The 21,386-nt window shown below is 45.6% G+C and overlaps 1 protein-coding gene and 1 long non-coding RNA gene across 11 annotated transcripts; one reads left to right on the forward strand and one right to left on the reverse strand.

Moving 5' to 3' along the window:
• Window positions 1-220: 220 nt before the first annotated feature.
• Window positions 221-21,335, reverse strand: WEE2 (WEE2 oocyte meiosis inhibiting kinase). 4 transcript variants are annotated; one of them, XM_053943007.1, is made up of 17 exons: window positions 20,976-21,323; window positions 17,181-17,552; window positions 14,288-14,487; window positions 13,703-13,751; window positions 11,976-12,148; window positions 11,208-11,329; window positions 9,788-9,934; window positions 8,920-9,021; window positions 8,516-8,601; window positions 7,450-7,620; window positions 7,222-7,364; window positions 4,767-4,803; window positions 3,791-3,851; window positions 2,734-2,874; window positions 2,025-2,112; window positions 1,420-1,508; window positions 221-391 (listed from the first exon to the last, which is right to left on the reverse strand). In XM_053943007.1, exons 1-17 carry the CDS (start codon window positions 21,048-21,050, stop codon window positions 345-347), a joined length of 2,103 nt encoding a protein of 700 aa, XP_053798982.1. In that variant the 5' UTR covers window positions 21,051-21,323; the 3' UTR covers window positions 221-344. The 4 variants fall into 4 exon arrangements, 2 of the variants coding, with proteins under 2 accessions (XP_053798982.1, XP_053798983.1); XM_053943008.1 differs by lacking the exons at window positions 221-391; window positions 1,420-1,508 and having other exon boundaries at window positions 2,024-2,112; window positions 2,823-2,874; window positions 20,976-21,335; XR_008430965.1 differs by lacking the exons at window positions 221-391; window positions 1,420-1,508; window positions 2,025-2,112; window positions 2,734-2,874; window positions 4,767-4,803 and adding exons at window positions 4,876-5,203; window positions 5,301-6,294 and having other exon boundaries at window positions 3,803-3,851; window positions 20,976-21,335.
• Window positions 7,587-14,338, forward strand: LOC128788158 (uncharacterized). Of its 7 annotated transcripts, XR_008430971.1 has the most exons (7): window positions 7,587-7,675; window positions 8,392-8,430; window positions 8,597-8,786; window positions 9,334-9,420; window positions 10,462-10,653; window positions 13,066-13,114; window positions 14,250-14,338. It is a non-coding gene; the product is annotated as an uncharacterized LOC128788158 (long non-coding RNA). The 7 variants fall into 7 exon arrangements; XR_008430967.1 differs by lacking the exon at window positions 9,334-9,420 and having other exon boundaries at window positions 8,569-8,786; XR_008430966.1 differs by lacking the exon at window positions 9,334-9,420.
• Window positions 21,336-21,386: the final 51 nt, after the last annotated feature.

A 21,386-nucleotide genomic window follows, 5' to 3' on the forward strand; every position in this document is an offset into this window, starting at 1 on the left:
GGCAGTCCCCACAAGACAGGAAAGAGATTAAGGCAGACAAGGCCAGAAGGTTTGAAAATGGCTGAAGATGCAAAGAGTGACTCTCCATGTATAGATTCATCAGCTCAAGAATTGATACAGCTGCCTGGGGTACTTCTTTTAAGAAGGAAAAAAAGAAAGTAATCCAAAAGATCATAATAGAGAGAAAGCACATGGGAGAACAAAACACACACAAGTACCCTCTAGGTAACAAACATTTTATTTATTTCTTAAAGAAACTACAGCAGATATATATTTGACTACAGAATTATGAAGCACTGAAAAACCAAAGGAATGAAATGGCCTGGATCCAAGCACTAAGGACATTACACCTTTTCTCTCACCGAGCCATCACTCAGAAAAATCACATTATCTGAAAAGAAATTTAAAAAATTAATCTTGAACATTGTTTTGCCTTGTTGGAAGCCTTCACACCATGAAACCCAAGTATTTGTGTTGAAGTAAGTTGCTAAGATGTGGATTTTGGAACAGAGTAATAGTTGATAAAACAAAACAGTGTCCAATACAAGGTTCCTGCTCTATCTCCCCTGAAAGCAGACAATTCAAGGTGGCCATATGTACTATGAAACAATTGTGCTAAAGCCGATGAAAAGCCGCTGAACAGTGAAAGACACTAAAAACATGTTAATGGTTTAATTATTTGACTACAATCTCCATCAGTTACAGCTTATTTCCCTTTTCTTTTGTCATGTTCACTCTGCACTATATACACTATATACCATGCCAACAGCCTGCAGGACTATGGGAAGCTCCTACTTCATCAAGCTTAAAGAATTTCTGAAGTGTCTTGAGACTGGGCCGCTTGAACAAGAAACCATTAGGAGAATACTAATTTCAAAAGAGAATTCCTTCTCCCTTATAGCACTGCTAGCTTTTAAAGAGGCTGCAGAAACATCCAGGAATATGACTGTTCTTCCTTTTTTTTTCCCCCCTTCCTTCTCTGTCCTAGTTTTTTTAGACATACTTGTGTAACAGAAATGTTTGCTCTACTACCCAATTAATTTATCCCTTACTCAAAAGCAACACAGGAGCAGCTCTATCTACAATAAAGATGCTGCAGGATGCTCAGGCTATTTAAAGGCTCAAGGAAGAAGTTGTGTTTCCTAGTTTTCTTTGTTGTGTCAACCCAAGGCACAAGTCTACTCCTTATCCAGTCTGTGGGGTAAGCAAATGACACCACCAGTTTGCAACTGGATACTCTCATTTTCTGTGTGTTCACAAGCAGTGCCAGAGGAAATCTTCTGGTACACACTAGCCATTGTCTCAAAATCCCTGAGTGTGGACAGTGAGGATGAAGACTAACCAAGCTTCATTTCAGAGGTCCTCCACCCTCTTTTCATTTTAAAAGGGCAAGGGGCACCTTGGTGCTTTGCTCCTTACCTGCTATAATGGTTGTGGCCTGTCGCCTCACATTGTTTTTATCTGTATATTCACCATAATCTATCTTCCCTTCAACAAAGATTCGAGAGCTGAAAAAAAAACAAGAATTTTATTTTGGTCAGAGAACTGTGCTGCTGTTTTCCACTCTGTAATAATAGAATGGTTTGGATTAAAATGGGATCCTTAAGACCATATGCTCCAAACCCCTGGCCATGGGCAGGAATACCACCCACTAGATCAGGCTGCTCAAAGCCCATCCAACCTAACTTTGAACACTTCCAGGGATAGGGCATCCACAGCTTCTCTGGGCAACCTGTGCCAAGGCCTCACTACCTTGACAGCAAGGTTTACATCCATATATCCAACCTCAATTTCCCCTCTTTCACTTAGAGCCCATGACTCTGTCTTATCACTACACTTCCTAATGAAAGGCTGAATTCAGAATCTGATTCAAAGTACACAGGCTTTTGTATTAGTTGCTTGTAGCTCCTCTGCTAACTTGTTTTATGGCACCTGTATCTTACTACAGTTCCTGGTCACCATCATTATTACAGTAATCCATTATTAAGGCATTAAATCCTCAGCCACATTTGTTATTCACTTACCCCTTCCTCACATACTGATAGGTGACATCCCTGAGGCCTGGTCTGAAGACAGAGATCCTGTGCCATGTTGTCTTCTGACTGATATCACCTAAGGTACACAGAAGTAACAGAGCTGGATGCCAAATCCTCTTTGTGATACAAGATTCAGAAATTAGTTTCAATACATTGGTATTCTCAAATTATAAGTGATCTCCCACTTAACTGTAGAACTAAATGTTCCACCCATCCATGTCCTAACAAATTCTTGTGCAGAAGCCCAGTTCAAACCAAGACATTGCTTTTTCTATAAGGCAGTGCTCATGCTATTAATTTTTTTCCCCTCAGACACTCTACACTGAATAAAATCTAGAGAATGAGATATCTGCAGATGCAAACTGATGAGTTTCATGAATTGACAGAATCAATGAGAAAATTATCTTTTATTTATTTTTCTCATCCTGAAATACAAGTAAGAGTATGGAACCTGCCATGCCTCTGACAAACCCCACCAGTAACAAACTGCCCATTCAACACACTCTCCTCTCCTCCTGAGGAAGGTCAACAGCAGATCTCTCTTCAGTATTTGCTGCTGGGGATCAATAAGAGACACACAAACACACCAGCATCCCTGCTGACCTCAAAGGAACCTTCCTGCACCCCAGAGATTTGCAAGTGTGCTGCTGCTGGCCATGCAGCCGTGACCTGGGACACGTTGCTTGTGCAGACTCACCTCCCTGGCCCACTTCACTATCTCCTGTCCGCCACATCTCATTGGTTGCAAGGGAAAATATGGTAACAGGATTTTTTCCTTCCACTTGCCTCATGATAGGGTCCTGTCCAACCCGACCAAGCAGCTGAACACGATTCATGGCTGAAACAAGAGACCAAACACACAGGTGAATTATGATGCTTCTAAGCATGGCAAGCCATCATCAGCAGCTTTTCTCAAGGGCCTTTCTCCTGAGCACTTTTTAAGCTCTTGGGACATTTGGCTTTTTCAGGCCCCAGCAGATAGTTGACTCTGTCTGTACTGTCATTATCACTGTGAACTAACTGATTTTAAGAGCCAAAGGTTCTTTGTTCTTTCTGTTCCATCTCTTTCGCATCCATGTGTACATCCATGTATACATGCATGTATCACTTGAGACTAATCTGCACTTATCTTGATTTCTATTTGTTTCATAATGCTAAAACACAGTGCACAGCAGTACCTTTAAAACAAAGTTGCATTACTATTCTCCATCCTCTGAATGAGAGAGTCAGTTTTTGCACCATTACCAAGCCTAGGCAGACACAGTCTATCCTTCTCCATGTTCAAGGAGAACTGGAAGAGGTCAGGGAAGTATCCCTTGTGCACCATGAGCATGTCAAGTGAATAGTGAAGGCTGAAGTACACCTGGAGCAAATCCTGCTGGGGCAGCAGCATACACACAAGTGCCCCAGGGACCCAGAAGTCTGAGAAACAAGCACACAAGGCACCTAAAGGCAGATGTTAGAAACCATGCCAACAGCAGACCCAAACCACTGCCACAGATAAAGCACGTCTACCTGCCCTATAGCGTGATAGTCCTTGTCAGAGCTTGCTTCTTTTCCCCCCAAAGTGCTGCTTCACCTGACAGAGATCAGACAGGAAGCCACTCAAGACTATGTGTGCTTGAAACAACACTTAGGTGCTACAATGAGGAGCTACCATTCCTACCTGCTTCTCTCCTGTCCTATTTCAGACGTTCCAAAACTTAGATAAACACAATGAGTAACAACTAAATTGCATCTCAGGAGGTACTTACATCTTTCAAGTACCAATGAGTTAACCGTATCAGAGTCATGTCTTACAAACTGGCGTAGCACCTGAAGGAACAGAGAAATGTGAGTTTCCAAGACACAAACAATGAACAGCATTCACAAGCCTTTACACTTTATTTTCTGAACACTTGCAGAGGTTCTGCAAGTATGTTCTTTTCCAGGTAACTAATGGGGGACCTGAGGAAAAATCTGTTCAGCCAAATGAAGCTAATAAGATTACTTAAAGAGCACCTGGTTAATTCAAGGTTAAAGAGTTGCCTAGAAAGAGGTGTGGCCCAAAGGTACACCTCCAGCAGTTATTTTTTGGACATGCAGTAACTACTGTTTTTCTGTAATATGTAAATAAGAGGGGAGGAGGCTCATAGAGTGGGAGTTCGGGTGTTTGAGCTTTAGTATTTGAAAACAAACAGGTCTGAAAGTTCTGCTTCGTTTCAGAGATTAACCAGGTGTGCCTAAAAAGTACATCCATCCACTGGAATGAGCAATGGATGCACTAACACCTTTGTTACCAAGGCAAATCTAGGGCACAAAATTCTTAGTACTGCAAGTGAAAAAGGTGTACAGGAACTGCCATTATTCTAGCAAATGTTCCATCCTAGAAGAGCGGAGCGGGGGGGGGGGGGGGGGGGGGAAGCCCAGAAACGCTTCTGCTAGAGGTCCATGTGCAGGAATTGGAAAAAAAGGCTAAAAGGCTAATTTCCTAGAACAGGTGGTTCCAGAGCTCACACTCTTTCTCCCGAAGAACAGACCCAGCGCCGAGGCCCCGGCCCAGCGGGCACGGCCGGGCGAGGGCTGGGGGCGCTGGGCTCTGTCCGCCCCTCCCCTTCCCGGGGCAGCGCCGAGCGCAGTTCCGCGTCCGCAGAGTCGCTCCAGCCTCTCGGCGGGGCAGAGGGGCTGGAGCTGCTGCTCCCCCCCCGCCCCGAGCGCGCCCCGGGCCGCCGCAGCCCCGCACGGCCCTACCTGCCACGCCGGTCGCCGCCACATGCTGCCGCCGAGCCTGCGGAGGGAAAAGCAGGGCTGAAGCGGCGCCCCACGGAGCCCCGGCCCCCCGACCCCGCGCCCTCCGCACCTCTCCCGCCGCCGCGCTGCGCCCGCGGCCGGCCGGAAGAGGAAAGGGCCGGGCGGAGGTTCCGGGCGGAAACGCGCCCGGGCCCCGCCTGCACCCCGCATAGCCCGAGCCCCGAGCCCACGGGGGTCACAGAGCTCGCGGAGGGACAAAAATGGCCAACAGAACTCCATCACTCCGTCATCGGTTTAAAAAATGATAAAACTTTTATTCGCACGAAACGATAGGATCTAACAGTTAAAAGCCAGCACGTGCAACATCATAAAACCAACCAGTAAAACCTGGAAATAAGCGAGTGAGCAAGCGGTCTCCGTCGTAACAAGGCGGTGCTCTGTCCAACAACACAAACAAACGACAAGGACCCCCAAAGTTACATTTAGCGGGGGGAGGGGGAAGGATGTATGAGATTTCAAATACGAAATACATACCACCGTTAACACGGGCAACTCCAAAAAGCTGAAAAAGCCCTTTCTCATTGCCCTCATCTTTGCTGAAAGGCTGCAGTTCATAGGCAGGCAGCTGCACCACGTGCAAGATACTGGAGGGGAAATGGGTACAGACAGACCCAGCACCAACACACTGCAGTTGTCTCCCCCACATAAACAAGGAGTCCTCCCCGACTGACAGAAAATGAGTCGGGCATCAGGGACTAACGAGTCTGTTAGAGCACACCCAGTTAGAAAACTTTTGTTGCTGAAATATGAAAAAATGTTTTCTTCAACTCCCACTCCTTAACTCGAAGTATTTCCTATTACTCTGTGTCCCCCCTCAGTTAAACACCACTCCAGCTGCATCCTGAGCCCCCCAGGACAGCTGTGTAACCAGCCTGGCTCCTGATGTGTAGCTAAAACTGGCTCCTAGAAGGGGCCAGCTGTAGATGTTGTCTGCCTGTACAGCCATTATCATCCCTCTAAAGATACAGTCAGCCCAAGTGTTTAAGACCACAAAATCACCAATAACAGGGCCCAACTAAAGAAAGAGGGAAGTGAGAATGAAAATGTCATTCTTTTGTCATGGCAGAGTTACACTGAGTCTATAGCAAAGCCAATTACACAATAAATTAAACAGGTAAAAGACTGAAGACAACCTTAAATACCATTATCCAACACTTGAAAGCCAGTCATTCTTTTCTCAGCCAACATCTCATCATAACTAACAGGGGAACAAAAAAAAAAAAAAAAAGACAGGGAGAGAATATGGGGCATTGGTCTGTGCAGACCCTCTGCTTTCACAGGGCCATTCAGCAGTCTTTGGATAACACAAATTCAGAAACCCAGAGTAAAGCTAAACGAGCGACAGCTCTTCCCTCCCACCAGACGCTTGCTCTTCTGCTTAGAAGAGGTTTCAGACTCTTGTAACTTGGCACTTCCTAAGGCTTGGTCCTTCATGAGGGTCTGGGCAAGGCGAGCTGCTTTAAGTTCCCTGCAGGGGGAGACGGAAGGAAGAGGAAAGGAAGAAAACCATGTCATGCATGAATCCCCATCAGCTACAGAAGCAAACGATGAACAATCTTGCACAAGAGGGTTACTGCAATACTCCAGCACTACTGGAAGGGGGCAACTTCTCAGCCCAGAGGGTAACATGAAGATTGCTGTAGCTGTCTATAGAGTTTCTGTTTAAAATGGTAGGAGCTCTGAAGATTTACCAGAAGAAAACTATGTATCAGGTCAGCAACACACTGGCACCATTATGAGGAACACCTGGCACAGTTTTTCTCCCATTGTTTCAGACAGTTGTGAATGCTGAAACTTAATGTCATCTCATACATATATAATACCTAAATAAAGGCAAATGCTTCTTTTCCATTGCTTTTCTTCCCTTTCTGGTACTTGCTGTTCTTCCAGAGCATTCACTCTTCTGTCTACACAGAAAACCTACTCCTCAGCTGAATACTGCACTTAGAGAGGCTGTGGGCAGTTCTTAGATCCCAGTAACCCAAACACTACTGCCAACAGCAGTGAGAGGCAACAAGGGGAAAAAAGGATATCTGCCACCACCTGATATTTCTCTTCCTTCTATGCTTAGCACTATCTCAAGTGCATTATCAATTCCTCATCTGCCCACTGGCTGCAGGTTGTATCAGCATTTTGCATCACCAGTGGCTGCAGGAAGTGCATGAGTTTGCTGTTGTAACTTAGCCAGCTCTTCAGCCAGAGCTGAAGCACAGCTGCTGCCTGGGCACTGCAAGTCCCTGTGTTACATCCCCATCATCCCCCCAGCTCCAGGCATAGGAACTGGCTGGGGATTTCTGCACATGCATTCTCCCAGCACTACCACCCTCCATTCAAAGCTGGTGACCAGCATGGTCATGCCCACGCCTTCTCCCCTCCATGCCCAAGCCAGCCCTACCTTTCCAGCATGGCAGTCTTGCATTTCTCCATATTTAGCTGCTCCTGGAGCTGCACAGCTTTTCCACACGAAGGACGGAGAACAGGGTGTTTGGTGAGAGCCGTGGCAGAAGGTCTTTGTGCTGGGTCAGGATGGATCATGAGCTAGAAGGCAAAGGAGTTCAGAGCTTAGAATTCCCGTCACATGCCAGCTGCAAAAGCCACCATTCTGTCAAGACTACTTCCTCACCTTAAGGAGCTCAAGAAAACGGTGGGGAAGCTTCTGGGGGATGGGTGGGAGGTTGCCTTTGCGGATGTGGTGCCACAGGACCCCATTGTGAGGCAGCGGTGCTGTCCCAGCTGCCAGAGCCACCGTGAGTGCCAGGGCAAAGATGTCTGCCTTGGGCAAGTAGCAGTATTGCTGCAGAGAGAAGGGAAAGATGTTAGAAAGGAACATCTTGCTACACTAAGCAAAGGTGAGTTGGGGTATGAGCTCAAAAAGAAACAGCCAAGCAAGTGTGTGCATATGGCACTGCCTTCACCACCCCAGTGAGCTGTTTTCTCCTCTTGAGGATTAAAACATTGGCAGCAGGCAGTACCACTAACCAACAGCACATTGGCTCTCAGCCAGCCATGAGGACCTTGCAGGCCACGTTGGGATCACTGCAGTAACTCCAGAGGATGGCCTATACTTGTGTACCTCCAGCCTCCGTCACAAGGCAGTAAGCTAGCCATGCCCAACTGAAACTGAAGACTGCATCTGATACACTGGCCCAACAGTTCCTAATTCACAGATACTGTCCCTTAAATACCTGAACTGAATAACACATCCAAGCTGGTTGTTCAATTCTGATTCCCTTTCCATTTGTTGGCCAGAGTGACAAAACTGCAGTCAGTTTAAGAGGTGTGTTGTGCCTCCCACCTCTCTCCACTACTTGTTCAGTGTTTGTTTTACAAGGCATCTGTCTGGGTAAATATATTCTTCTAATAATCATGCCCAATAGTTTCATCTCAGCTGGATATGCAAATCAAATGTCTTACAACTGATAAATGTTTTGTCTCGCTGACCCCTCAAGGGGAATAGTTGCAATAATCCAATGATAGCTACTTAGGAAGTATTTACATATTAAGTAAGCATTTACATGTTAAGACCCACACCACTATTGTTAATGATAAAGCGATAATTTCACAGATTTCACAGCCAGACCAGACAGAAGAAAGAGGAGATAAGGTGAGGAACAAGTTAGACTAATGACTGATCTACAGCTGATCTCTTCCCACTTGCTCTCCCCACTGCCCTGCTCTAGCAGTTGTACCTCTTGCAAAACCTCATTGGCCAAAAAGCGTCTGTCTCCTTCCTCCACCTGAGGGTTTGTTATTGATGTCACATGTCCAAGGTCACCTGAGACAAAGAACAAGCAACTGAAATGTAGTGAAGTAAACTGAAGTCACTCTCCAATGAAAGCCTGCATTCTATAGGCACCAACAAAGAAACACTGAGCAAGAGAGCAACTAACTCAGGAATCTGCACTTGGAAACAAGCACATGAATTTTCTGTGACTTGTCTTCTTAGAGGAATTAATTCTGGTGAGTAATTGGAGCACTCATGACTATCCTATCAGTTCTGTATGCAAGTCTCTTCAGCCATAGGGCACAGCAGCCTCAGGCAGTAATGGGCAGCCCTAATCTTAGGCCAGCTGTAAAGTAGGCTAAAACCTACCAATCTTATACACCACACCAGGAGAGAATTCATCTTCACTGTCACTCTCCTCCTGCCCAGCAGGGCCTGAAACTGCCAGCTTGTGACAGATGAAGATATTACCTGCAAGACAGAGAAGTTTAGCAATAAGATGATAGCAGTAGTCAGGCTGCAGCAGCCTAACAACTTTGTCAAAATCCCACCTGTCAAAGTAGTTAAGCTTTGCGGCCAGAGAAATGATGCACATGCTTCCCACCCTGTAGTCAGCTTTCTGCCCAGCTCACATTCAGCCACACAGCTAGCATAAGACAGTTGTATCTTGTGCATAAAATATCCTAGTGAAATCAGCTTTCCCCTCCCTCTGCCCTCTGAGGGAGAAGCATCATTTCAGCAGGAAAAAGGAGTTCCCCTCTAAGAACATTAACTATATGACAGAGGGGAAGCATTACCCTGGAGGTGACCATCCTGAGCTGCAGAGAGGAAACCTCGTTACTATTTTTGCAGGAACTCAATCCCATCAAGGTGGGTAAACACAAAAAAGCCAAGTGTTGTGCAACAAGACAGCAGTAAATGAGGAAGTCCCCATCTTCCCTAGCAGCCCTACTTGCTCCCTCGGTATCAAGGTGATTCCCATGAGCTGGGATTACAAAGGTCATGAGACAGGAGTAAAATGCTGCCAACTATCAGAGAAGGCTCAATTTTAGAGAAGCAGTAGTGGCACAAATCAAAATAAAAATAAAAAATACAAAACACCATACACAAGACAAGGGCAAGGTCCTCTTTTCTTTGAAGCACTACAGTCAGTCCACCCAGAAGGATTTATTACAGGTCCTACCCCTGAGGGTTCACTAGGAAAACCCTCCACAAAGGAGGAGGGTACTATACTTACTAGGTTTGATATCCAGGTGCACAAGGCCAGAGTTGTGGATGTATTTTAGTCCCATGGAGACTTGCAGCAATATTTCCTTCAGCTCTGCTTCTGGGAAATACTGCCCAAGCTTTGCATTTTCCAGCAGCGCATCTTGGAGACTTCCACCTAGGGGAACACAGTCAGTCTGAGACCTGACAGAGGTTTTATGGAACAGCATGTTTGAAACAGCTTAGCTGCCCAGAACACTTGGAGGCTTGCTAGTGACAAACCCTAACCACAGCAGCTCTGTGTGCTCTAGTGAGCAAACTTGGACATCACCATTTGTCTTCAGCCTTCCAAATGCCCTGGAATGCCCACCAGCCTGCTGCTCAACAAGGAAGACCAACTGCAGTTCTACCTCCAGCCTACAGCTCTATATCCTGCCAGGAGAGCTGACCTGTTAATGATGCTGGTGCTGCTGCTAGTGAACAACAGAAAAATTGGCTTCTGCTGGCCTTAGATGAAGAAAGCAGGTATAAGAATGGCAGAACAAGGAAATTGAGTTCCCACTAGCAGATTTTTGACTGAAAAGCATTAACATTCAATAAAGTTTTGTGGGTCTGCATCGAGACATTTGGATATTTCAGAGCTAGAAGACACCATAGCCTCTGTCTCCATCAGCTTACTTTTTACCACCTCTCTTTTGGCCCCAGATGTTCAGCCACCAGAACACAAGCAATACATCAATGCTGCAGCAATGACCACCACATTTTGTGGTTGCCTCCGCCGGATTTGGAAGCAGTACTCCAAACAGCTGTCACCACTCTTCATTGAGCCCCAAGACTACAGGTGCAGGCAAAAGATGAACATTACATATTTGCCTTCAGCAGCTCTAGTAGCTAAAGGTATCTTTTCCAATTTCTCTCAAGCAGTGGTATTGCCAGGAGCAAACTCCAGTACGAGTTTACCACCCTGCCTGCAGCACCCCATTTATACTTTGCCTCATCTGTTACTCCATTCCTCTGCAGCTGTAAACCCCTTTCTTCTAGTAAAGAATGCAAGGTGCCTTCATCTCAACCAGTCACTATCCACCTCCATTAAGAGGAGGTTTTGCCAAGATACTTGGCCCTTAAGTCAGCAGCTCTTGAGTCCCTCATATCGGGTGCCACCTCAATGGTCCCAGCACAACCCTAAGCATCAGAATGGGGAATGCTTTTCCAGGCTAGCAAGAGAGAAACAGTTTTCAAATCCCAGAAATACAAGGGTATTCACTGCTTCTAAAACATTAGCACCACTCAGAGCTTCATCTAAATATTATGCACTCTTACTGGATTCTCCACAGAAATGCATTCCCAGGGCAGTTTGCTTTCTTGTAAGCCAAAACACCCACATTTAAGTACAAAAGAAGGCAACTTTGCCCATGCTGGGATCTCAGCCTTGAACACTGTCCAGCTCTTACCATTGCAGTGTTCATTCTGGATAATCATGTGATCGTCCTCTGCCCAGGCCGAGTAGTAGCGCACAACGTGGGGGTGGTGCCCCAGGACAGCGTGAGCATAAACCTCTCGTAGTGCCAGCTGCCTAGGGAAGCACACATGGAAAAAGCTGAGGTGACAGGCTGCCAGAGGCTGCTTAGCACAGGAGAAGAGCCCTGCTTTGCAGCCTGAAAGTCCTGAGCCCCTCTGTTCCCCCTTTCTCTCAGGTTTTGACAGAAAGACTGGCTCCCACAGCTGTTAGGGCAACACCTGCCCTTGCAAAAATGCTCTGAGCAGCTGTTAAAGAAAATAATTGCTGAGCAAGTTTTTTGTTAAAGAGGCAAAGGCAGCAGCTTCAAAGACTTTGCTTTAGCATGCAGGACACCACAAGCTGGTCAATACAGATAAGAGTAGTGCTGGCCATACAGCAAGGCAGGGACAGCAGTAGGTCTGTCAAAAACTTCCTGACAGTTATTGTAAAGAAACTGCCTGGATGGACCCAAGGTGTTCAGGTATTCCATCCTCTCATTTTCCAGTGCATGTGACTACTTCTTTCCCTAGACATTTATATCCAATGCTGTATAGTGGTCTCTTCCCCCACACTCCCAGCTGTTACTTGGAAGTACAGCAGTAGCCAATTTTTGCTCATGCCATCCATCAGATACTTTTAGATCCACGCTCTCTCCTTCCCATCACACCTCTCAAGAATATGCCCATCATTTCAACTGGCAGTTTCCAGCAAGCACACTCACTCATCTGAGGATCCTGCCAGAGGCCTTTTGGAGCGTTTGATGGCATAAACACATCCATCAAGGCGTTTGATGCACTTGTAGACAGAGCCAAATTCCCCCACACCAATTTTCTCTAGCTCCAGGAACTCCTTCTTGTAGCGGGAAACCATATTGCTGGCTTTCAGAGTATATCTCTGCAAAGTCACAAAAATAGCAAAGACAAATAGGAGTTGAAAGACTTAATAGCTGTCGTTGTTCTAGAGGTGTGTAACACTTGCTGTCACTGAGTACCCACATTGCTCCCTCTCCCATTCTGGGTGTTCATCCAGGCATATGTGCAGGTGCGTGGCCAATTCTTGAAACAGCAGTTTCAGTTCTTAAAATTGCCTTTCACTTGTGTTTTTTTCTGACCACTTTAAAGCCCCCTTCTCTGGTTTGGCCAAGTTGCAAGGCTGTTTGGTCAGTTTTATATAATCAGGACTTGTAAGCCACAGAGGTAGAAATTGTAGTTAAGGAGAAATTTAGTCTAGTTGGCTGCATATGCCTAAGCCTCCTTGGGTTACTGCCATCACATCCCTTCTCCTGACAACCCAGACCAGTTCCAAGACCCACAGCTGATAGAGTCACTCAGGGATGAACAGCAAGCAACAAAGTACTGGCCTAAAGACAGGACTCGAGAAAACCTTAGATCTATTGCCTATTCGGAGCTCAGGAAAGAAGCTTTGTGTGTTGGCTTCGTGTGACCCCAGCTGTGTGTGTTTACCCTGGCAGCTGAGGTTGCCTGAAGCCAAGGCCATTCTGTATCAGCTCAGGCTCTGCAGGTTTGAAGCACCAGCTGTTGGCTAATGGCAGATTAGCTGGTCTCAGTGTATTTGTTTGTATTCCCACTGATATCTCACCCAGAGACACTTTTCCACAAAGAGTTGAAAGCTGGCAGAACTGTTGAAACATAATTATTGCTACAATAATGGCCACTAGGGATCTAGGAACTGCTGGTACTGCTGGGAGAGTGATACCTACTGGCAGGGAAAATAAGTAAAGAAAAGATAAGCACTGGAGCATGAAGGGAACAACAGGAGCGGACTAAGTGATTTTTCTCCATCCCTTACAGGTTTTCACAAACCACTGCTGTGATTGCTGTAGTTTATGGTACAGAGGAGGTAAGAGTTGGTCCTCACAGCCAGGAAAATGTGGCTCACATGAAACAGCAGCCCTTCCCAATAGGTTGCGTTTCATAAGGCAGCTATATTTTGCACTATTTAAAGAAGCTTGGCAGTAAAAATACCTCCTAGTTCACCATTTTATACCTATATTACATACTCAGTCTCATTAGCACTCAAGCAGAATAATAGTTCAGTAATTCACAAGTTACTTGAGGCTTTCTTCTAGGTAAAACAATAATTGTGGCAGCCCTGGATGTTACCTGGTAGCAGATTTGCTCTGCAGGTGTAGTTTTTCCATGGAGACAATTTGCCTGCAATCCCAGTCTCCTCGGCTAGAGGGTACCGTTATCCTTCCATTAGCCCGGCTATTGCAGTTACAAAGAACAATTCCACTTTTTCTACGTTTGTCATATCAAACAAATGTTAAAAAAAACATTCAGCTTGGACCTTTTCTGTCCTAGGTATTCATCCTCTGGCACGAGGCCATGGTTTATACTCAAAAACAGAAAAAAAAAAATCCATCAAACATCAAGCATTTACAAACATCTTATTGACTCTGTGGGAGGGAAATGTACAGACACTCACCTTTGTAGGTTGCTCCTGTTTTATCCGGCTTCCTGTATGAGGATCATTCCTACAACAGAAGATTAGGAAAGTCTGGTGTATCATTTCAGTGCAGCAATCCAGCTGGATTTGAAATGAAAACATCTTTCAAAGGAACCTCCAAACCTTGCTTCACAGCCTAATAATGTATTTTATAGAGTTGATAATCAAGTTTTCAGTTGAGGTCTTAAAGACTGCAGTCCCATGTTAGGAATTCTTTGTTTCCATTTAGGAGGTCTCCACAAAGCAATTTTAGTACTGCCCACAGGACAGGGTGGCATTGTCCAGAGGCATCATTCTCCTGGCCTCCTTGTTACTGGTGAAGCTGCAGCCATAGCACTAAAGAGAGCTGTTGATCCCCCACTCATCTTTCTGAACAGAGGCAACAATTGATTTTTATTTCTATTTCTGTCACCTTTATACATCTGCTAACATTTACTGTACACCAATGAATACTACAGAAGATGATTCATTGTTAGCAAATAAGTCCAGATACTGAACATCTCCATTACTTATCTCCTTCCAACAGTCTGATTTCAGTCTGCTGCTTAAGAGTAGCTCACTTACAGCTCTCCTCCAGCCTTCCGTTTGCCATTAGGATGAAAGAGCATTTGTCGATAGGACTCTGGTGTAAAGGGATTAATGTTGACAAGGGAAGCTTGGGAAGAGTCATCAGAGTCAGCACGAGGAGTGAGTCTCAGATGTCGGAGGCCTTTGGCTGGGACCTTTGTTGCAGAGGAAGGAAAAGCTGTCTTCGATAACAAGCTCTGTATTGAGAGAAGAAAAAATAAGTGGCAAATAAATCACGACCTTTTTTTGTTGCCATTCCAGAATAAAATTCTTGTTCTCCTGTAAATCAAGGAGAACACAGCTCCCTTCCTTGGCATAGCTGAATCATTAAATCCCTGTGTCCCTAGTTTAGTCCCCACAGTTTTCATTTTCCACAAAGCATTCCATTCTTTGTTAAGCCCTTTCATATTCTATTCCCTGCTCACTGGGGTGAGGCCTGCAGTGCCATTTTGGCACAGTCCTCAAGAGGAACCAGCTGCTCCCCTTTCCCTCCTACAGAGAGGTAGGAAATGCATCATATGTTGCATTAACATGAAAGGCCTAGTTCTGCCAGGCATGGACCATTGCATCAGTTCAGTCAGGACAGGTCTGTCAGGAGATGAGCTAGAACACCACCCAGATTTCCCAGCGCTAAGCAGCATTAGGATAGCAGAAGTTGCTAATAATATTTTTTATATGGCTACTAGCAAAGCAAAATGAACCCATTTCTCCTCATGAATAAAAAACAGTTTCAGAAATTTAAGTTCAGAAAGAACATCTGGATCTTCTACAGTTAACCTTGCCACAGAAGACAGGCCACTGTGTTTCACTCACTAGTCCAAAAACTTGGGCCATGAAAAGCACAGACACCAGTTTTGAGCTGAAGACAAATCTAATCTGATTTGAGTAGTTACTCCCTCAGTAACCATCAGCTTTTAAAAAATACATTTGGTTTTGACTTTTTTCAGATTCAAGAGAGTGGTATAAGGTCTAAAGGATTATTTAGCATAGTGGTTTCTTCTAGTTAAAAGCCCTTTAAGAACACAGAAGTCTCCCTGTTAAAGGTTAAGGTACTCTTATATCTTTTCGATCCCACAGTGATCTCACTATTATGATCCTGGAGCCACATCTCCACTCACATCTGGTGCTCTGTCTACAGTTTTAGACAGGGCTCTGCACGATCATCCTTTCTATCACTTTCAAATGCTCTAAGGCCAATGCTCCCTAATGTACAAGCAGATTTAGGCCCTTTGGAGCCCACCTTTTGCAGCATGCTTGAAAAACAAGACATTTATCCCAGGAGAGAAAGGAAAAGAAATTGTTGATTTCATGCAATTGCTGCTTATGGGCTACAACATGACAAGCTACAAGCAGCATGTTTTGAATGATCCAGCTAACATTTTATCTACACAATGCACACCCTGAAAGCAGCCTTCACTACCTGCAGCCCATCTGGGCTGGAAAAGATTTTTATACACCTCTCTTGTGGTTTAACCCCAGCCAGCAACTAAGCCCTCTGCTTGTGAACCCTTTGCTCACAACTACAATGCCTTCCTCAGTGTGATGGGGAGCAGAAACAGGGAAAAACAGGTAAAGCCTGTAGGTTGAGAAAAGAACAATTTAATAATTAAAATAAAATATAATAATTATTATTGCTATGAAAAGAGAAATAAAACCCAAGACAGACAAGTGATTCACAATTGCTCGCTACCTGCTGACTGATGTCCAGCCCATCCATGGGCCCTAATCAGCCCCTCCTGGCTAATTTCCTTCTGTTTATATGTTGAGCATGACATTCTATAGAATGAACTTTCCTCTGGTTTGTTCCTGGCAGCTGTCCTGGCTATGGAGCCACACAGCTGCTAGTGCTTCTGCTCCCTGGCAGAACATGGGAAACTGAAAAGTCCTTGACTTTGGGTAAACACTACTCAGCACCAGCCATGTTTTAGCAACACTGTCCTTAAGCCCAAAATCACAGTGCAGTACCAGTTACTAGGACAAAGTTAACTTCATCCAAAGCAAGGACAACTTCTCACCTATGGTGAGATTTAGGGAAGATTTCTTATAAAGGGTCACTGCAGGAAATTTTTGGAGTGATGCCCTTTAGACTGCTTTCCCCTAGAGAGTGGCAGGCCATTCCTCAATAAATATCGCCACAGAATCATATAAGGCCGGAGGATCATGCTTCTCACCACAATCAGGTTTTTGGGGGAGGACAGAAGTCAAATCCTAGCTCAGAAGCATTAAAGCATTGATCTTCTGTGTACCACTTAAGCAAAGGAGCAAACAATCTATCAGTAGAGCAGGAACACTCAGAGAAGACCAACAGCTATGCTTCACTGCAGGTCTGGACTGCTTGGAGCCATGCACACACCAGAAATTAACTAGGAACAGAGAAGCTGGTGCCATGTCTCCACCTGTGCTTACTTGAGACAAAAGGCAGTTGAATTTCACTCTCTCCAAGAAGTTACTCATGAAACAGGGGCTGGGATCCTTCTCCCAAGAAACTGGCTCAGTAGCTAAGTTGCGCTTCAGGATGGTGACACAGGAGAAGAGAGGCTTACTTCCCTCTACAAGCACACATTGGTTTGCTGCCCCTTCCATAGGGGATTTGCTACCCTGAGAACAAAACTCTGCTTTCCTCAGATTCACTGAGCAACTATTCCACACAAAAAGAAACACTGTGGCACCAGACAACAAGCTTGTTGGAGCTGATCAGTCTTGCCAGGCAAGGTACACATCTCAGCCATAACACCAATTCCAAGTTTCAAAACAAAACCCATTAGCATCCAAAAATGTGCTGAACAGAGCAGCAAGTGCAGCTGCCTACCTCCAAGCTCCCCCCAAACAACAAGCTTACTGAAGGGAGATGGATTTATCTCCTACAGAGGTGCTACAGACCTGCCATTACCTTAGGAGTGTGTGGGGTGTCACAAAGCTGCAGCTTTTTCCAGGTGATGTGCAGTGGTGTCTCAGGTTTACTCCAGCTCTTGCTCACAGATGGGGAAGACTTCAGGGTGGGACTCATCCAAGCTTTTGTTCTGCTCAGGAAAATCTCACTAAGCTTTCTCTGAGGGGTTGCTGGCAAAGGACTGCTCTCTTGCCATTTCTGGAACTCTGAGCTTCTTGGGGGGCTCAAGCTCAGGGAATCCTCCTCATTGACGCTTCTTTCTTCACTCTCTTCACCACAGCTGGAAAAGTCCAGTCGCTGAATGAATTCGTTGTTGTTGTCCCAGTCATCCATGTTAGCACATGAAACAGAATAGATAGAGCTGATACTGGCCTGTTTTGTTAGAGGGACAGAAAGACAGCATTATTTACAGATAAACTACCTTCTTCCTTGTTTCATCAAGGGCATCAGTTCTGCTGACCACACTCTGCAATCCCACATGCACAGAAACCTTGGTCATTCATCAGTGTAATTAGACAGCATTGGTAATGAAGAGCACCCCAGAATTACCAGGTACAAAGCCATTCAGCTACTGCTCATGTAAAAACAGATTTTTGCTTTTTGTCTTATTGGCATAAGTCAGATACAACTCAGAAGCCACTGCCTTTGCCAGTAAATTTCCCAAAGAACTCCTCCATCCCTTACTCTCATCACACAAGGAAACACATACAAATAACACACACAGCCTCCACTCACTCTCTTCTACATTAAATTTGTCAACCAGAGGGGGGCGGGGGGTAAAAACTCCATGGTACATACAGCTGTAAAAGCAGAGGGTGCCCCAACGAGTCACCAGATACCCCACAGACAGCTTCTCTCCTGCCCTGGACCATTTATAACCACCCCACACTTGAGCTAAAGCTAATGGGAAACATCTGGAGCTTGGCAGCACCTGTCCACAATTGCCTAGTGGATGAGAAATTCTCTCTGGATGTGGATTTGCAGTGCTAACAACCAGCTCTGCAGGGAGCCAGGACTCCCTCTCAGTCTGAGTCATCTCCCTGCTCCTACATGCTCTTCCCTTCTCTAGCTTCCTGGGGCCTGTAAGGGGGGTGATTTTTGCTGACAGCCTGTCTGCTCCATAATCCCATCAGAGATCCAGCCTTTGTGGGCTTTACCTTTAACCTGTATACCCCTGTGATGATGGGGCCCTGTGTTTCCTTCTTTAAGACTGAATTTCACTTCCTGTATTTAGATATGTGTTCATTTGGGCAAGTGTTGCAGCCTGCAGGGAGAGGCCATTAGCCTAATTTATAATGTACAGATTTATGAATGTATCATTTATAAGACTTCAGGAGAGAGTCAGGAGCCGTACACAGGTCTCGGTACAGCTTCCCATCTGAGGTTTCAAAGGAGAGGAAGGAGGAGCTGTGCTGGGAAAGGCAGCCCCAGAGGTGGGGTCGCTCTGTTGCTCCCTGGGAGCAGGTCAGTGGCTCCCTCCTCTCACTGCACCTCTGTAAAAAACAGGACAGGAATCTTCTGAGCCTTTGGCAACCTGTGTTTCAAAGTGGGACTAGAGCAAGTTTTAACCAATTGGGAACAAGGTTGCAGCAGCCTTTTTCTTAGTCTTGAGGAGAGCTGCCAGAAGGACATGCAGAGATTGGAAGTGGCTGTACCCCATAGGAGATGGATGTTTGGCACAAGCAGCACCTGCTTTCCTTGGCACACATCAAGGGTAATTCCCACCAGAACACAAAGGGCCACACTGGTCTGAGGTTTCTGTGCTCTCCTAAGCCATTCCTTAAATGAAAAGTGTGGCCTTATGAGTCTCTGAAATTGCTTGTTAAGACTGTGATGAACAATTCATTTGATACAGAAATTACTTGTATCCAATTCACCAAAACAGCCTCAGGAGGACATGCCAGGAGCCCAGTACGGGTTGCATTTGGCCCAGAGGTTGCAGTATTTCTTGCAGGCACAGAGCTGTTGCTGCCGTGCAGCCTCTCTTAGCCTGAAATGCTGCTGCTGCATCTCCCTGTGCCTTATCCTGAGCGAGGTCCAAAAGCCTGGCAGTGATAGCACTGGCTGCTTTCTGCTGTAACAAGCTGTGTCTGCAGCATCTGGCCAGCTGAGATCCAGGACCACTTTAGTACTGCTGTGATCTGACTGCATTCACCAGATGTTCAGTACCTGGAGCATCTGATTGAAATATATTAATTCTGAAGAAATAATGCTTTTAGTCCCCATGACTACATGTTCTTCATAACCCATAAAGGAAATTCCTTCAGACTAGTTTTCAGTCCCACCTTAAACAATTTTTAAACTTCTTTCCTCCTCAAGATTTAGAGGCAGTATCCATTTTTTCTAAGGAGGGATGTGATATGTAAAGGAGAAAACCTGCTGTGTAAAGAGGGCCCAGCTTGTTCATCTTGTATTTTAAAAATAAAAGCTACCACACTTTCATTTACATTTTTCCTGACTGTTCAAAGACCTGATGACAATTTCCGGAGCCCTCAGCTGGAGGGAAAAGGTGTTCATTTCCTTTTGAAGTAGAGTTTTTATTTCTAAAAGGGTAATATTATCTTCCAGCCAAAATAATTTCAATTTTGGTGAAATAATAAAACAGTAGAAAATGTGGTCTTTGTTTTTTGCATGTATCCAACAAAGTGTGCCCTCAGCAGGCCCAGATTGCTGGCCAAAGCCATATCAATTGCTCTGGTACCACCAGGTCCCTTGTCCCACAGGTTTTTTCAGCAAAGCTGGGAGCTCAGAGCATGATGATGTTTCACACATCTCAGAGCCAGCACTGGCAGCCCCTGCTCTCTGTCACTGTTTGCTCTTCCCACTGCATCCCCTCCCTCATGCTGGGGCAATATTGGTATGACTGCACTGCTGAGGGGACCAGGAACAGCTCTGCACCACAAATAGCTCGTGTGGGTCATGAAGGAATTCTTATTTGGGATTTGTTTCCTGCCTAGATTGCTGGGGGACAGACACTTGACATTTGTAGCAGCACTAGTGTGGAGATGAAGATAGAAACTAGCTGTCACTTCAGCGTCACCAATATGCAAAAAATATATTCATCCAAAATGAAGATTGGCACTGTCTATACAGTTAAAGCAAAGCATGTGGCCAAGTATTTGCAGAATCTGGTTTTTCTTTACACAATAACAAAATATTGTGCAGGGTTTGTTTCTTTTTTTCTTTACCAGTCACCTTCTATGAAAAACTCCATCTGCTAAAACCACCTACTCTGATCTATAGCTCTGCAAAGTAAACTTGTGCATGGGCTTTGCGAAACAAAATGCCCACTCAGTGTTGGAGCTGTCTGAAATGAAGCTCACAGCAAATGGATGCTAATGTTACCAAAAAAGAAGAGAAAAAACCCAACCCCCACTGCTGAGGAAACTGGATGATGGGTTTCTTAATGGGGTATTGAACACTCAGAACTGCTCAACAGGAAAAAAGTAAGACAATTAAGGCTTTTATGACAGTATCTTCCTTTTAATTGTGGCCTGCTTAATTGGGTAATTCAATTAATCAGAAAGACCTAGGGAACCAAGTTAATCCTAATGACACTTAATGACATTGGTAGGGCATAAGGAGGACGGTAATTACAAAAAGTTGGCTGATTGTAGATGCCTTGGTCATGCTTGTGTCCCCATCTTTCAGTCTGCTTGTTCTGCCCAACGCTGTTTCACATCCTTCTGTAGCACATACGTACATATATGTACATACATATATACATACACACACACACACACACACACACACACACACATATATATATATATATATATATATATGTACACATACCAGTATACCAGTATATACTGGATCGGTGTCCCTGACTCTTTCAGATTTGTGGTTCGCAGCTTCCACCACAGCCATTTGAGGAGGTGCGAGTCTGCCCCCGTTGCTCTGCCCAATTCCCGTGGCTTTCCCAGCAGGATGGCTTTAACGGGGCTGGGGGAAGCGGCTGCTCGGCACTGCTGTCACAGCCTGGGGGAGACAGAAGGCGGGCAGCTGGCTCTGCCCTGCGCCAGGAGGTGAAGCACGGGCAGGCGGACTGTCCCCAGCCGCCCCTCCAGGAGCCGGCACCGGAGAGCTCCGAGCCGGGACCTCCGCCGGCTGCTCCGGGCGGCTCCGGCCGCTCCCCGGCGCGGCTGCCCCGGCGCGGCGGCCCCGCGGGCCCAGCCCCGCCCCGCCGGTGCCACCTCCGTGCTC

Source organism: Vidua chalybeata, chromosome 5 (assembly GCF_026979565.1).
Source record: "Vidua chalybeata isolate OUT-0048 chromosome 5, bVidCha1 merged haplotype, whole genome shotgun sequence".
NCBI lineage: Eukaryota > Metazoa > Chordata > Aves > Passeriformes > Viduidae > Vidua > Vidua chalybeata.

Bases quoted from the DNA above. Each gene is read 5' to 3' on its own strand.
- WEE2 (XM_053943007.1), bottom strand. From the start codon at position 21,050: ATGGCTGTGGTGGAAGCTGCGAACCACAAATCTGAAAGAGTCAGGGAC. The intron at 2,875-3,790 runs GTAAGTACCTCC...CTCTTGTTTCAG, and splicing joins CTCATTGGTACTTGAAAGAT to CCATGAATCGTGTTCAGCTG. The intron at 1,509-2,024 runs GTAAGTGAATAA...TTTTTTTTTCAG, and splicing joins TATCAGTATGTGAGGAAGGG to CTCTCGAATCTTTGTTGAAG.